The sequence below is a fragment of the Capra hircus genome, chromosome 9, assembly GCF_001704415.2.
Source record: "Capra hircus breed San Clemente chromosome 9, ASM170441v1, whole genome shotgun sequence".
In the NCBI taxonomy this organism is placed as follows: domain Eukaryota; kingdom Metazoa; phylum Chordata; class Mammalia; order Artiodactyla; family Bovidae; genus Capra; species Capra hircus.
The window spans coordinates 47,748,095-47,762,688 of record NC_030816.1 but is presented as its reverse complement, the minus strand read 5'-3'; the positions used below and the strand labels follow the sequence as shown (position 1 = coordinate 47,762,688).

General features: G+C 40.9%; 1 protein-coding gene across 2 annotated transcripts in view; it reads right to left on the bottom strand.

Moving 5' to 3' along the window:
• The window catches only part of MDN1 (midasin AAA ATPase 1), a 144,868-nt gene that overhangs the window by 80,584 nt on the left and 49,690 nt on the right, over positions 1-14,594 (bottom strand). For both annotated transcript variants that reach the window (XM_013966483.2, XM_018053145.1), the window contains exons 21-33: positions 12,838-12,985; positions 12,440-12,550; positions 10,068-10,219; positions 9,371-9,549; positions 8,807-9,015; positions 8,484-8,630; positions 7,649-7,790; positions 5,223-5,357; positions 5,002-5,140; positions 4,609-4,747; positions 4,164-4,294; positions 2,217-2,361; positions 330-459 (exon numbers count right to left, since the gene is read on the bottom strand). In XM_013966483.2, coding sequence (XP_013821937.2) covers positions 330-459; positions 2,217-2,361; positions 4,164-4,294; positions 4,609-4,747; positions 5,002-5,140; positions 5,223-5,357; positions 7,649-7,790; positions 8,484-8,630; positions 8,807-9,015; positions 9,371-9,549; positions 10,068-10,219; positions 12,440-12,550; positions 12,838-12,985 — 1,907 coding nt within the window. The remainder of the gene's footprint in view (positions 1-329; positions 460-2,216; positions 2,362-4,163; positions 4,295-4,608; positions 4,748-5,001; positions 5,141-5,222; positions 5,358-7,648; positions 7,791-8,483; positions 8,631-8,806; positions 9,016-9,370; positions 9,550-10,067; positions 10,220-12,439; positions 12,551-12,837; positions 12,986-14,594) is intronic.

The window sequence follows — 14,594 nt, the reverse complement described above, 5'->3', positions numbered from 1 at the left end:
GGAACTCAAGCCACATGGCATAGCCAAGTAAAAAAAAACCTGTATTTATTTCCCTTATTTTTAGCCAACAAATATTATATATTTTATAATAACCAATCTTATTATAAAGATAGCCAAAGGGTGAAACCATCAGAAAGCTAAACTTTAGTAACCCTGGTGAAGGAGCGATACTTTAGTAGAGGCACCAGGCTAGAATTTTCCTTAGATCTATTCGTTCCCATTTCTCCTTAGAACATACCATATGCACATACTACTACTGTCCTACTCCCTTCGTTCCAATACACAACTTCTCTGCCCCACTACCACCCCTCACCCCTGAATACTCTCACCTTTATGATCTGTTCTACCCAGAGATAATCCTGGACGAAGATTACAGCTGATGATCTGAATTAAATCTTCACGCCTTGTGCTTTGAGGGCACCATATTTCCGTAAAGCGGTTTCTTAAGGCAGGAGATAGCTACAAAGAACACAAATTCTAGTGTGAATATCTGCGAGGAAAGTTAGAAAACAAATATTTTGAATGTTGGCGGCAAATCTGTCAAGTACCCGGAGCTTCTTTTCTTACCTCTTCTACTATCTATAATTTATTGAACACCTATTTGTCCTGGCTCCTAACACATGTCATCTCATTAATCTCCACCACACTCCCTAAACTCATATTCCCATCACTCTCTTTATAATCACGGTAGAGAACTTGAAGGTCTCATGGAGTCCGTGCTCCAAGGAGGATTCCAGCCCCAGTAGATGACTCCCAAATCCCAACCCCTTCCCCAAAGCAGAGGCCCTTCCCCCTTTACTTTCTCTTCAGCTACTTTAACCAGTGGCTTAGAAGAAGTAAATGCTATCCTCCCACAGGGGAGAGCTGTCTGAAGTAGAGGGAGAAAACTTGGATATGGCTCAAAGGGAGTGAAAAGGTAAAGAGGTGAATATTTACTGCCTATATGACAATGAATAGTTTAGTCCTCCAGTCTCAAGAGCCTTTGCCTCAGTCTGGATTCTCTTACCCTTCCCCTAAGTCATATAACCCCCATTCACAACAGTGCACCAATGATTTCCTTTTACTGGACAACTGGATCAACATTATACTTTTGTCTACCTGGCCGAGCACAGCAGGACCACATGCTGCTCAGCACCATCCTGGCTCAGCCAGGCCCCAGTTCCAGGATCCCAACTCTGTCTGAAGTAAGGCATGCAAACCAAAGGCAGCTTTCCCCTCGGTAAAAGTTGGCAATCTCTGTCCAAAAAAACTCAGGCAAACCTGCCAGGCAAGTTAACACACACAACTTTGAAATCAGATCTTTCTGTGTTACTTCCACTTGCCAAGAAGCCTATTTTCATATTTTGTTTGAAACTGTGACGTATTTTATTTCTTCTCAGTACATTTCTCGAAGCACAGCGATCATCTTTTTTCTCATACTACTGAGGAAAAATAGGTCTCAAAACTCAATTTCACATTCCAGGGGCCCACCAAGTTACCGAGAATCTTAATAGCTTTTACTCCTAATCAATCTGTTTCTTCTCACCATCCTGACCAACAATCAGCCCATCCCTCCCTCCTAATCTGAACAGACCAGGGTCCCAAACACAAAGCAGACTTCTCACTGAAAGGCTTCACAAGCCTGAGAGCCATGGGGTTCAGGGTGCTCCAAGCTAACTGGACCCTCACACCACTTTCTTAACAGAAGACACTGCCCTCACCCTCTCCTTTACCAAGTTTGAGGGTGACCCACACAACCCGAGACAACTGATTTGCTCCACCTGCAAAACCAGGACAGGATCTCGGCTGCCACTGCTTTCGTGCCATTTTAAAATTACTCATATCCCGTGTTTAGCAGGGTAGACTCTAGGAGCAGAACCTGAGAATAAACTTCAGTTTCAACTCTTCTCATCCATAAAACTAGCATAATAACTTCCCCACACAGCTCCCATGAGAATCTGTTACAATAACACATGTAGAAAGCCAGGCAAAGTGATTGAAACAATGAAATTTCACGCACATACAAAAAGGGAAATGTCAAGTAAGGAAGTGTTTTATCTGTTAGAATTATTTTTCAACCTTATAATGACTCTGAAATATCGTTCTGGATTTTTTGTTTTTAATTCAGTTTCTATGCAACATAAAATTCTAGATGAATTTTTACATACTATATTTGTGGGTGCCAGTGAGCTGAGGTCAAAAGGCAGAAAAAAATGATGCTTTAACAACAGTTTTACCTCTTTTTTCCCAAAGTCGCCCCCAGGGTTCATGGTTGCCAAGATACGGAATTTCTTCCCAGCTGTCAACAGCTCTACCTCGTTATCCTTGTCCTCAAGGTTGCCTTTTTCAGCTAATAACAGAGTCTTTTCCACTTCAAGGACACTGGAAGAAAAATTGGAGAATTTAAGATTAGAAAAGGCTCCTGTATTCTCTTCTGTGGTCCCAGAGTTCTTAAAAAAGAAAATAAACTCATCTTCTCTGCTGAGCTTTCACTTTAGTTAATGGTCTCCTATGACAAACTTCAAAATTTTTTTTACTAGTTATCCTAATTCCTGTGTCATGGAACAATAGTTCTGATCAAAAGGAAAAGAATTCTTTTTTCTACTTTAAGCCCTATTAAGACATTTGTTTTAAAAATGGGTGACTTGTGTGCAAAGATTCATGGCAGCATTGTTCATAAGTGGAGGAAACAACCCAAATACCTCCAAAGGTGAGTGGGAAAAAAAAAATCCAGTGTTATTATCAACACAGTGAAGTACTATCAGGAATAAAAAGGAGCACACTAATGATGTAGGCTACACCCATGGATGGACCTCCAACCACTGATGCAAAGTGACAGAAGAGACGACTTATATGAAATGTCTTGACAGGAAGCAGATCAGCAGATCCCTGGAGCATGAGGGAGCATCAGATATAAACTGTAAATGCAAAGTAGGGGTCCTACTGGGATGATGGAAGTGTAAACTAGATTGTGGTGGTGACAAAACTCAGTAAATTTACTAAAACTCATTGAATTATACATTTAAAACAGGTACATGTCATGATGCATACATTGTATCTCAATCAAGAAAAACAGTTAATCATCAAGATCCACACTGATCAGAGGTCCTTTTGTCTAGTTATTCTGCTATGTCCATTTATCCTACTTTTAGTAATACATTTTTTTTCTTTCTCATGATTGAATATGTACTTTAAATAATGCTTTATTTTTCTAAACGTGTGACCAATCTGCTGAGACTTGAGGTCTCAATGACTGTTGCATCTTACTATTTTCACTGCACAACAAGACCTTCTGTTTTGGTAATTCATGCTCAGCAGCAATTTTGTTTTACCGGTGCTTTGTATCTGCCCAAGAGCCATGAGAGACAGTTGGTTCCCACAGTGGCTACTGCTTTCAGGGGATTCTGTCAGGTGAACCACCCTCACTTCCAGTGCAATCGCTGCTGGCACTCGGTCATCAGGGGTCCATCCATCAGGACACATGGCGAGTTCACTTCAGGTTTTACTTTTCTTGTCCTGCCTAAAGTATTCCACAGTCCAAAAAGCAGGTTTCTGTAAGTTTATTGAAGGCTTAAGAAAATCCTTAAACTGCTTTTTCTGATCAGACTTTGGTACTCGTGCAGCCATATTATTTGGGAATGTTCATTTGTCACCTTTTCTGATGCATGAGTTTCCTTTCTCTTCTGGAAAATCAGCAGTCCAAGCTTTGCTTAAATGTTTCCAGAGAGGCCTGATTTCTTACTTAAACACAGGCTCTCACATCCAACACCAATATGAGGCTGGGGGCTGTGCAGCCAGTCAGGTCTGAGTGGAGGGTAAGGCTCCTGTCCTGGGGTACTGAGAGGCCTTACAGCAATAACACCTAGGATTTTGACTCTATTGAGAAAAAAAAATCAATGGCCATGTAATAATTTGCCTTAAAAAAGGATTCTAACTTGGACTCGTTTGTTTTAGCCCTAGCATCCCATAGTCCCATCTTTCTGATTATTAACAGCTGAACAGAAGAACTAGGTCTCTTTAAAAAGAAACTGAGTGCTAAAGCCTAAAAGAGCAATTGCTCACCATCGTTTTCAAACATTTTCAACAGACCTATGAAGAACATTACCGTGCACAGGGATTAGTATCTATAAAACCCAGACCAGCAAAAGCATCAAACACAGGGCAAACCTCTTACAAGCGTGTACCTGTTGAGTCTTTCCAGGACAGAGTCATCAGCCAGCGAGATCTCATCTAAGAGGAAAAAGCCATCCTCCTTCATGGCCAGAACCAAAGGCCCATCATGCCACTCGAAGAGTCTTGATGTGTCAATTTCCTCCTACGATTTGGAAAAGAAGAGGGTTAACTTAAAGAGTAGGTAGCTCCACAAGACAATACACACGTAGCCAGCACATGTCCTCTAGTGAAAGGGTCCTTCTGCAGAAAATACAGGTCAAGGAACAAGGAACAGAACTTGTGTGACAGGGTACTTATGGAGCCCCCACGTAGACCAGTGAAAATATGAAGATAAGATACATATCAAATCTGGAATCAAACACCCCACCATGGACAAAAAGCCCACAGCTGACTCCTGTACAGAGCCAACTTCAGTTCTTTAGATGAGTGAAACATTATCACTTGCTCTGGACACACCTTGTCGTTTGGCTTCTGTCTCACCGGCCGCAGCCCCCCCAGGAAGTCTGAGGTCTCCATGTGTAAGTGGCAGTTGACTGAGTATAACTTTTGATTTGCCAAGGCTGCAAACACCTGACAGATAGTAGTTTTCCCACACCTGTGAGAGACACACACCAGATTAGCAAGGAGAGTGAATTTCAAATACACCTCTACAAACACCCCAAGCAGCAAGGGAGAGGAGCCCTGGGGAGAGACTCACCAAAGCCACAGAGACTACCGGTCAACACAGGGCCTCTGCCCTCTGCCTCAGAGAGCCTTTCCCCCAAACACCAGCACCCTATTGACTCTCTCATCCAGAAGGGCAAGTGCTGCATGAACTCTATGGTACAGAACCCTGTCTCCCGACTTTACCCCGTGTCTCCAACCAGCAGCACTGGTTCACCAAATTCCAATGCTCTTCCCACCAGCATCGCCAGTCGCCGCATGCCCTCGGTCCACACGATGTGGCTGAACTTAGATTCCAAGGCGGATATCGGAGTAGACAATTTACCTATCAAAGGCAGAGTACACCTTTAGGTTCTAATATGAGTACAACTCAATTCATTTTCCTTGGGATATGATGGCCTACTCACTCAGCAATTTTAGGACATTTTCTTTGGAGAAGAGCGATTGAGGACATAATTTTTTCTTGAAATGTTTCTCAAGGACTTCTTGAATCACAACCACCTCCTCCTGCTTCCTGACTCGGCCTGCCAGAAGCATAAAACCTTGGAAAAAAAAAAAAAGGAACCGTTGAGTGTTAATACCAAGAAACGCTTGAGAGTATGGAGCATTAGCTGCTGTGAAGAGGAAACCTGAAGACCTACTTTGGAAAACAAAGAGACCCTACTACAACTAACTGTTCACTCCATCAACATGACCTCTAGGTAAATCTAACACAAATGAACTTGTGGGCATTAAAAGACATTCAGGAATGTTGAGAGCAGCTTTGTTTCTAATAGTTAAAAGTAGAAATGATCCCCATGCCCATCAACAAGAGACTGGACAAACATATGGTATCTCCACACACTGGGTTACAACACAGTAATAATTTAAAAGGAATGAAGTCCTGATACACAAAACAGCATGGTTGAATCTCACATTAGGTTGAGTGAAAATTCGCCAGACACAAGAGCACACACTGCATGATACTGTTTAGACCAAGTGGAAGCTCAGGCAGAAGCGATCACTGGTGATAGACGTCAGAGGAGTGGTTACCTCCAGGAGTTACGACTGGCAAGAGGCATGAAGGAATCTTCCGAGGAAGTACTAATAGAAATACCCTAAATCTTAGCTGAGGTGGTGATTTACATATGTACATTCACATATATAAAAACATATTGAGCTTTATATGAAATAATCTAGCACCTCCCCCATTTTACTGTTACATGTTGTTACATCTTGATGGGAAAAAAAAAAGTTCCTTCCTCTATTCTTTACCAGTTAAGAAGATCAAATGCAACTCTCATGGGTTAGTTTTATTTCTTCTCCATGCTTATTCAGTTCAATTCTGTTGCTCAGTCGTGTCCGACTCTTTGCGACCCCATGAATAGCAGCACGCCAGGCCTTCCGGTCCATCACCATCTCCTGGAGTTCACTCAGATTCACGTCCATTGAGTCCGTGATGCCATCCAGCCATCTCATCCTCTGTCATCCCCTTCTCCTCCTGCCCTCAATCCCTCCCAGCATCAGAGTCTTTTCCAATGAGTCAACTCTTCGCATGAGGTGGCCAAAGTACTGGAGTTTCAGCTTCAGCATCATTCCTTCCAAAGAAATCCCAGGGCTGATCTCCTTCAGAATGGACTGGTTGGATCTCCCTGCAGTCCAAGGGACTCTCAACAGTCTTCTCCAAAACCACAGTTCAAAAGCATCAATTCTTCGGCACTCAGCCTTCTTCACAGTCCAACTCTCACATCCATACACGACCACAGGAAAAACCATAGCTTTGACTAGACAGACCTCTGTTGGCAAAGTAATGTCTCTGCTTTTAAATATGCTATCTAGGTTGGTCATAACTTTTCTTCCAAAGAGTAAGTGTCTTTTAATTTCATGGCTGCTGTCACCATCTGCAGTGATTTCGGAGCCCCCAAAAATAAAGTCTGACACTGTTTCCCCATCTATTTGCCATGAAGTGATGGGACCAGATGCCATGATCTTCGTTTTCTGAATGTTGAGCTTTAAGCCAACTCTTTCACTCTCCTCTTTCACTTTCATCAACAGGCTTTTGAGTTCCTCTTCACTTTCTGCCATAAGGGTGGTGTCATCTGCATATCTGAGGTTATTGATGTTTCTCCCAGCAATCTTGATTCCAGCTTGTGTTTCTTCCAGCCCAGCGTTTCTCATGATGTACTCTGCATAGAAGTTAAATAAGCAGGGTGACAATATACAGCCTTGAAGTACTCCTTTTCCTATTTGGAACCAGTCTGTTGTTCCATGTCCAGTTCTAACTGTTGCTTCCTGACCTGCATATAGGTTTCTCAGTCAGCCTATTAACAACTCACCAAGACCTCTCAAATCAGAAGATTCTGAAAGGCTTTCATGGAGAGGAACATACAAATTCTTCCAATTGATTATACCAAATGACCAAATCTGAGTCTCAGATGACATGACTGCCTTCTCTTAGAACTCTGGTATTATCTAATCTGTCAGTTTTCTCCAAGTTTCTAAGGCATAAGCAGGATTCTGCATGGTCACCACACTGTAGGTAAATGGTGCACAAAGAACCACCAACCTCCTGCCTAAACTCCTAATGGCACTATGTCCATACCCTGACTCCCACAGGTGGCTACATGAAGGTACAAGTGAGAAAACCTTAGCAACCAAAACGTAACAGAACAGAGGCCTTGCAGAAATAGGATGCTAATAACAGCAGTCTAGACTTGAGGGACAAAGGCTCTGTTCATGCAATGCCCAGTAAAATGCATATATACTGACCACAATTCGAGCAAGATTTGTTTTAACAGCATAGCTTGTGATCTACCCTAAGTTAACAGTCAGAGAGCATGTGCTGAGAGCATACCATCGTTGGCCAAGTGCTGCAGCCAGTCATACTCCTTCTCCGTCTGCTCAGCCAATCTGTATCGCTCAGCCCACCGAAACAGATCGCGGAGGGTGATGAAGCCTTGCTTTCCAGCAAACACTGAAGAACCTCTGCGATAGGACTGTTAGAGCACCAAAACAAATGAAAAAAGGTGATAGCAAGCACAAAGTACAGAATTCCTAACAAACTTAGGCTCCCAAAGGAAAAGATTAATCACATAGGAAAAGATTCCAAAAAATAATACAAGTAGTGGCAAACATGCGGGAAAAGTAATCCCATAAAGTAGGACCACAGTAGTAAGAGTGGCAATTATTAGCTTTTTAGGGAGTGATTAAAAAATGTTTAATTCTGACAAAAACCACTTTTAACCCCCCAAAATAAATGGGATATTCTTAAATGAAGAAAAAGAAAAAAAACTTGTAGCTTTGTAGAGTTCGTAAGAAAAGTCACAACAAGGATGGATCTCTTTAGTTAAGTCCATACAAGGATTATTTTATCCATTTAAAAAACAAAAACTGCACTTTGTCAATGCCAAATTCCAACCATAGCAAATGTTTCAATATTATCCACAAGTAGGGAATGTCATCATACACAATTATCAGAAAAATTTTAGTTATTAAATTGCCAAATTATAAAACAAAGCCAAAAAAATGAATATTAATGGAATGCATGTTAAAGATAAGATCTTTACTCTGAAAAAGAATAATAAAAGGATGGATGGACTGCTGTTTCTAGCCTAGGAGGCCTCAGATTCTATTTACCAAATCTGACCAACACAGTCCATTTGTCATTAAGTGATAGAGAGGTGGAATACCTGAAGGTCCAGCATGACTTTAACCAACTTGCTGCAATAGGACGGTGGCAAGCTACACCGCTTATGCAAGATCGTCTCCAACTCAGAACTAGGCAGTTCATCAAAGTGCAATTCCACAAACCGATTCCTGAAGGCTCTAGAAAGCACCTGGGAAATGTGCAGAGAACATGATAAAGAGGGCCTTTGCATCAAATTTCCAAAATGGAGGCTCTGCTACTCACTATAAAAAGAAAAATCCTTCAAAAGAGGTAAAAACATAGTCTTACCAAGAAGACTTACACAATGTGGTGACAAACAGGAGTAAAGGGGCAAGTGCTACACACCTTTCTGCCTCCGTAGAGTCCTGGGGGATTCTGGGTAGCAAAGAGCATGAAGCGAGGATGTGCTTTGACAACTTCTTGTGTTTCTGTTATAAGCAATTCACGGTTATCATCCAGCAGTCTGTTCAGTGCCTCTAACACATCGGTGGGGGCCAAATTTAACTCATCTAAGATAATCCAATAGCCTTTCCTCATAGCATCAATAAGAACACCTTAGGGGAAACAAAAAATGAGAATCAGTGCATAAATTGGTCCAAAGTGTTATATACCAATCAACAAATCCCAGATTAAATTTCAAAGCAAATTACTCTCTGCAGCTAGTCATGTCCCAAAATAATTTGCGGTGCTAAATACCAAGGAAATATACATTCTTCAAAACTGGGCCCTAGTCCTGTCTACAGTGGACAAAATGAGTGTGGCCCAAAGGAAGCATCAGCCCTAACCATCACCACTTATCTGTCATAGAGCCCAGGGAGGAAGAAAAACCAGCCATTAGGGCATCCATGTGCCTCAACTGAAGACTAAAGACTGCTTGAGGAAATCCATGGAACAGAATAATAATCCTACCTTCTTTAAACACAAGCTTCCCTGAGGAGTCAGATGTGTAACAACCAATATACTCCTGAATATCCGTGTGCTCGTGGTTGTTAATACGCACACAATGGTTACCAGTAGCTGCGGCCAGCCACCGGATCAGGCTTGTTTTACCCACTGATGTCTCTCCCTGGATCAGCACTGGATAGGTTCTTTAAAAGATCAACAAGTAAAGCAATTTAGAAAAAGACAAAAACCAGAATCAAATCATATAGCATTAAAAAAAAATGACTACAACATTTAATATCCTAAGAGAACGTTTTTATACACTTATGCACTATGAATGGAATATTTGTTAAGCCCTGAGCAGTTTCTATATAAAAACAGATACTGAGAAACTAGTGAAGAAAGTAATTCCAGACCCTCTTGCACTAGTAAGAACCTGGGGACTAGCAAATAATAGGTGATGAGTATCCATCAGCAAAATACTAAAAGGCAATCTTAATAATGGCGAAAATTATCTGCACAGGTACTGCTCCCACCAAAGGGTACAATTATAAATGGTCTTTTGTGCCAGGTGAGAAGTGGCAGGATTGACTTTAGAAAGTAATTATTCACTCAGCGAATGAGTAACAGGAAAGCTCTTTGAAAGTTAAGGAAGCGGGACTGGACTTTGAGCAACGCCTATGCTGGTGAGACATAAGAACCGTGAGAGGGAAGAGCCACACACCCTGCAGAGACCACTCGGGCTATGTCTCTCAAGTTCAGCTTGACAGAAGATGTGAGGATGTATGTCTCGTCTATTGTAGGCTCCTTGTCTCCCAACGAAATCCAGTAGCCTTCCACCTGGATAAGCCTACCTCCTTTCGGTTCTGGAATAGGCTGAAAGACACAAGGGTCAGAGAAATAAACCACAGTCCCACGACAGCTATGGCATTCTCTCAGAGAGGGGTGTAGAGTGGGAAGTGAACTGTCACCAAGGATGCTGCCTTCTTCTGGATGCTTTCAACATTAAAATCCACAGATGAACATGAAAATAAAATTACTTTGAGGGATGAGAACAGAATGGTGACATGTACTGGTCTTAAAACTCAGGTAGGGGTAGGTAGATTTGGGGGGAACTTAAAATCATTTCTCAGATAGTTTATGACTCAGTTCTCTTCTCTCATCTTTGGTCAAAAATATGTGTTTCATATAAACCACATTCCCCAAACAAGGCCAGTGTTGTACTGCAGTGGGGGCGTGGGGGTGGGGTTATACCACTAAATTCTGGATCCCCTAGAAGACATTAAATATAAAAGCAACCCCCCAGAGAAACTAATTTGTTAAGAATAATATTGTAGTAAAGGCACAATCTTTTGAAGATGTGGCGGAAGTTAAGCTGATTTATACAAAAGGACCATTTCTGATCTATAAGAATGGCAAAGTGGTGGTCACAAATATAGCTACAGAAAAGTGCTCTTTTAGCCTCCTGACTTGAAGCCATAATTGTAGGCACTGCTTTTAAGGACTCCTCAGTCGAAAAAAGAACTGTTAAGCCTCCATCATGTGTAACCATGAGGAACACATACAAAAAATAAGTGCAGGGGAATCGTATTGAGATAACCAAAGCAAGCTTGAGTCTTTTCTCAATGTTTTCACAGTTTACCCACAGTATATATTCATGTGTTACTTGTATAATTTTTCAAAAGGAAAAAACACTGAATCCAAGTACTCCGAAGTCCCAATGGCCTTTTCTTCCTAAAGTGAGAGCAACTGACATGTGAACAAGACATTTCGTGAGCCAGTTTCTATCAGCCTCCTTCAGTCCCATGCATTCTGTGATTCCCTTTGTCGAACTGAAATGGTAATCATGTGTAATAGAAAAATGAAAAGGAAAGGGGGGAAAAAAGTCCAACCACTGATCAAAAGAGAGGTGTGCAAATAAATTATGCTGTAAGCTTCTGATGAAATGCTAAGTGACAATCAGAAAGCATGTCACTCACAGTGATTTCTGGTACAGACATAGAAATACATCTAGGATATAGTCAGACTAAGAAAGAAGATACAGAACATTCTTATGTGACGGTCTCCTTTATAACACTTATATTAGATATATACAGGCATACTCTAAAGATTTTCCAGGTTGAATTCCAGACCACGGCAAGAAAGTCAATATTGCAATAAAGACAGTCAAACAAAAATTTGGTTTCTCAGTGCATATGAAAGTTATGTTTACGCTGTACTACAATCTAGTAAGCATGCAATAATGTGTCTAAAAAAACGTACACACCTAAATTTAAGAATGCTCTATTGCTAAAAAATGCTCACCATCAACTGACAACATAGGGTTGCCACAAACCTTCAATCTGTAAAAACTGCAGTATCTGGGAAGTACATTAAAGCAAAATGCAATACAGTGGAGTATGCCCATATTATAATTTACCTTAGAATTCTTATTAGAATTTAGCTAAAGCTACACACACACACACACAAATATCAGAATTTTATATATAAAAATTATTTTAACAAGTTATATATATATATATATATATACACACACATATATGATTTAGAAGGAAAGGACGATCTATAGGGCTTAAATCTCCAAAGAGTAGGATTACCATGACTTTTCACCACCTAAGGTACTATCTTAGATACTAAGACACTATCTAATGTTTAAATTTTGTGGGATAAACTGATTGCTTTTATAAATAGAAACAAGTTTTACAAAAAAAACCCAAAACCTAAACAGCTAACAATTTGATATTTCTGCCTTTCATTTATGTTATATCAAAAATCAAAAAAGAGGACTTTCCTAGTGGTACAGTGTATAGGAGTCCACCTGCCAAGGCAGGAGACACAGGTTCAATCCCTGGTCTTGGAGGATCCCACCTGCTGTGGAGCAACTAAGTCCACACACCACAACTACTGGGTCTGTGCTCTAGAGCCCACGCGCCTAGAGCCTGTGCTCCGAAATAAGAGAAGCCACTGCGATGAGTCTGTGCACTGCAACCAAGAGGAGCCCCTGCTCACCGCAACTAGAGAAAGCCTGCACACAGCCACAAAGACACCGCGAAGCCAGGTAAATGAAAGTTCAGAAAAAGATTAAAAAGAACCTACCTGCTTCAGCAGACTTTTTACGTTGCCAGAGACAATGTGTTGACAAATGAGCTTCTGAACCACTGGGTGTGATGCCCTGTCAAGTTGTGTTAAGAAACCCAAACAAAAGCCCTAGAAAAAAACAAAAATATACACAACAGTAGTTATCCTTCTGTAATAAGAGGCCAGCTTATTCCAAGAACACAATTCAACCTCTCGAGTGGTGCTGGTGCACAGAACAACTTTTACACGTGTTACAACGGTAGAAAAAGGCGGATGGTTAGGCGAGAGTTCCGGGATGAAACATCCTGGGCTAGTCTGACGGAAGCACACGCAGAGCAGGCACCTGCATCCCCATGCCTCCTTCCCCAGGGCATGCCCACCCCCCAAGCTCCCTGCCACACAGGCTGTACACAGACCTCATAGAGCGACCGCTGTATGTTGCCGCACGGATTGGAAGCTGCAAATCGCAGGGCCCTACACAGAGTCCGAAGGCTGTAGTGAGGTCTGTGGCCGGTCCCATCCACCAATTTTGTTCCAGACTCTTTCCTCACAGCAGTGTAGAAGCTACAAAGAGAATGCAGCTCAGATTTATTTCAGTAACCAATAAGTGTTATTATTTTGCTGTTGTTCCCGTTTCTTCTACAGAAGAGCCAAGAGTCATTTTTATAGATTAAGTGGCCAAGCTTACATAAAACTTGCTATCAAAAAATAATAAAATGAAGATGGATCAGTTTCCTTCAGGATGGAAAGAGGAGAGGTGAGAAATCTCTGACTCTTAAGGAAAAGACAGGGAGATTTAAGAGGTACTTAGCAAGAATCTTTGGAATCCTAACACAGGGTTCCAGAGTTGGCTTTAATATGAGAGTCATGTGAAATCCCTGTATAAACTCTAGTGGTGATGGGCAAGCACACAGAAAACAAAAGTCATGGTGTTTTTTAAAGTCTACAAATATGGCTATAACCAACAATGACAAAGTTGTAAAAAGACTGATAACCGGTGACCATGTCTACTTTCATTACCACATACATTAGAAGTTCAGAAGGTGACCAGATGGAAATTTCAGATGGAAACATCAAATGCAAAACTCAAAAATTCATGATAATTCATAAGCAGAGACCACAAAATCAATTGTAACCAAGTGTGTGTCAGAGATAAAACTCAGGTTCTTGCCCAAATGGGATCTGGCTTGCCTCTTTTCAATCTAGCTAGATATCCTTTCTTTTGTAGAAAGAATCTATATTCCAGTGTGAGTTTTTATATATGGAACATGCACCTCTTGTACTATCAGCACTTATAAGAGCCACACTGCTTTATCCCCAGCTTTCTGAATATCTGTACTATTTCTTGGCTAACAAAACTCAGATTTTAAAATGTGGTGTGATAAACCATTCCAAAGCCCTTTGACAAATGTCTCCTTGACTAACCTATTTAAAACAGGGCTCCACGTCTTATTTCCTAACTGACATTTTATGTGTTATTTTTCTTCACTTATCACAACCAAAATAACAAAAATATTTATTGGTTATCTTCACCTGCAGAATTAAAGCTCCATGAAAAGAACAAAGATTCTGTTTTATCTACAGCTGTACTCCTAGCACCTAAGCAACTCAATAACTATTTGTATTAAAAAAAAAAAAAAAAGGAACAAAGCACAAAAAGCAAAGTAAAACACTAACATGATCTAACTTCAAAACCTTCACGTAATGTATGCTTCATTTTAGAGGACACAGAGAAAACTAAGTGACATGCCCCAGATGACAGAATTAGTTTGACAGAGCCAGCACTAGAATCCAGGGTGTCTGATACAAAGACTATACCCTCTCCACATGGCATGCAAAAAAGAGAAACGAGACTCAAAAGCACCAAGCCACACCACCACTCTATAGATCATTCAGCTAAGCCCTATTAATTCCAAATCAGACCCAATCAATTATATCAAGCTTTGCCCACTTTTATGGCTAACATGTGCACTGCACAAAGGATTTCACCAAGGCAAATCAAAATACTATTTATATCTCCTCAAAGAATTTGAATCCTCCAAGGACTCAAAACTCTCAGGTATGAATACAGAAGTAATTAGGAGAGTATTATCTGTTACATATTTTCATAGACAGTGATTTATAAGCTCTGTATGTACTACATTGGCCAAAAAGTTTGAGTTTTTCTCTACCA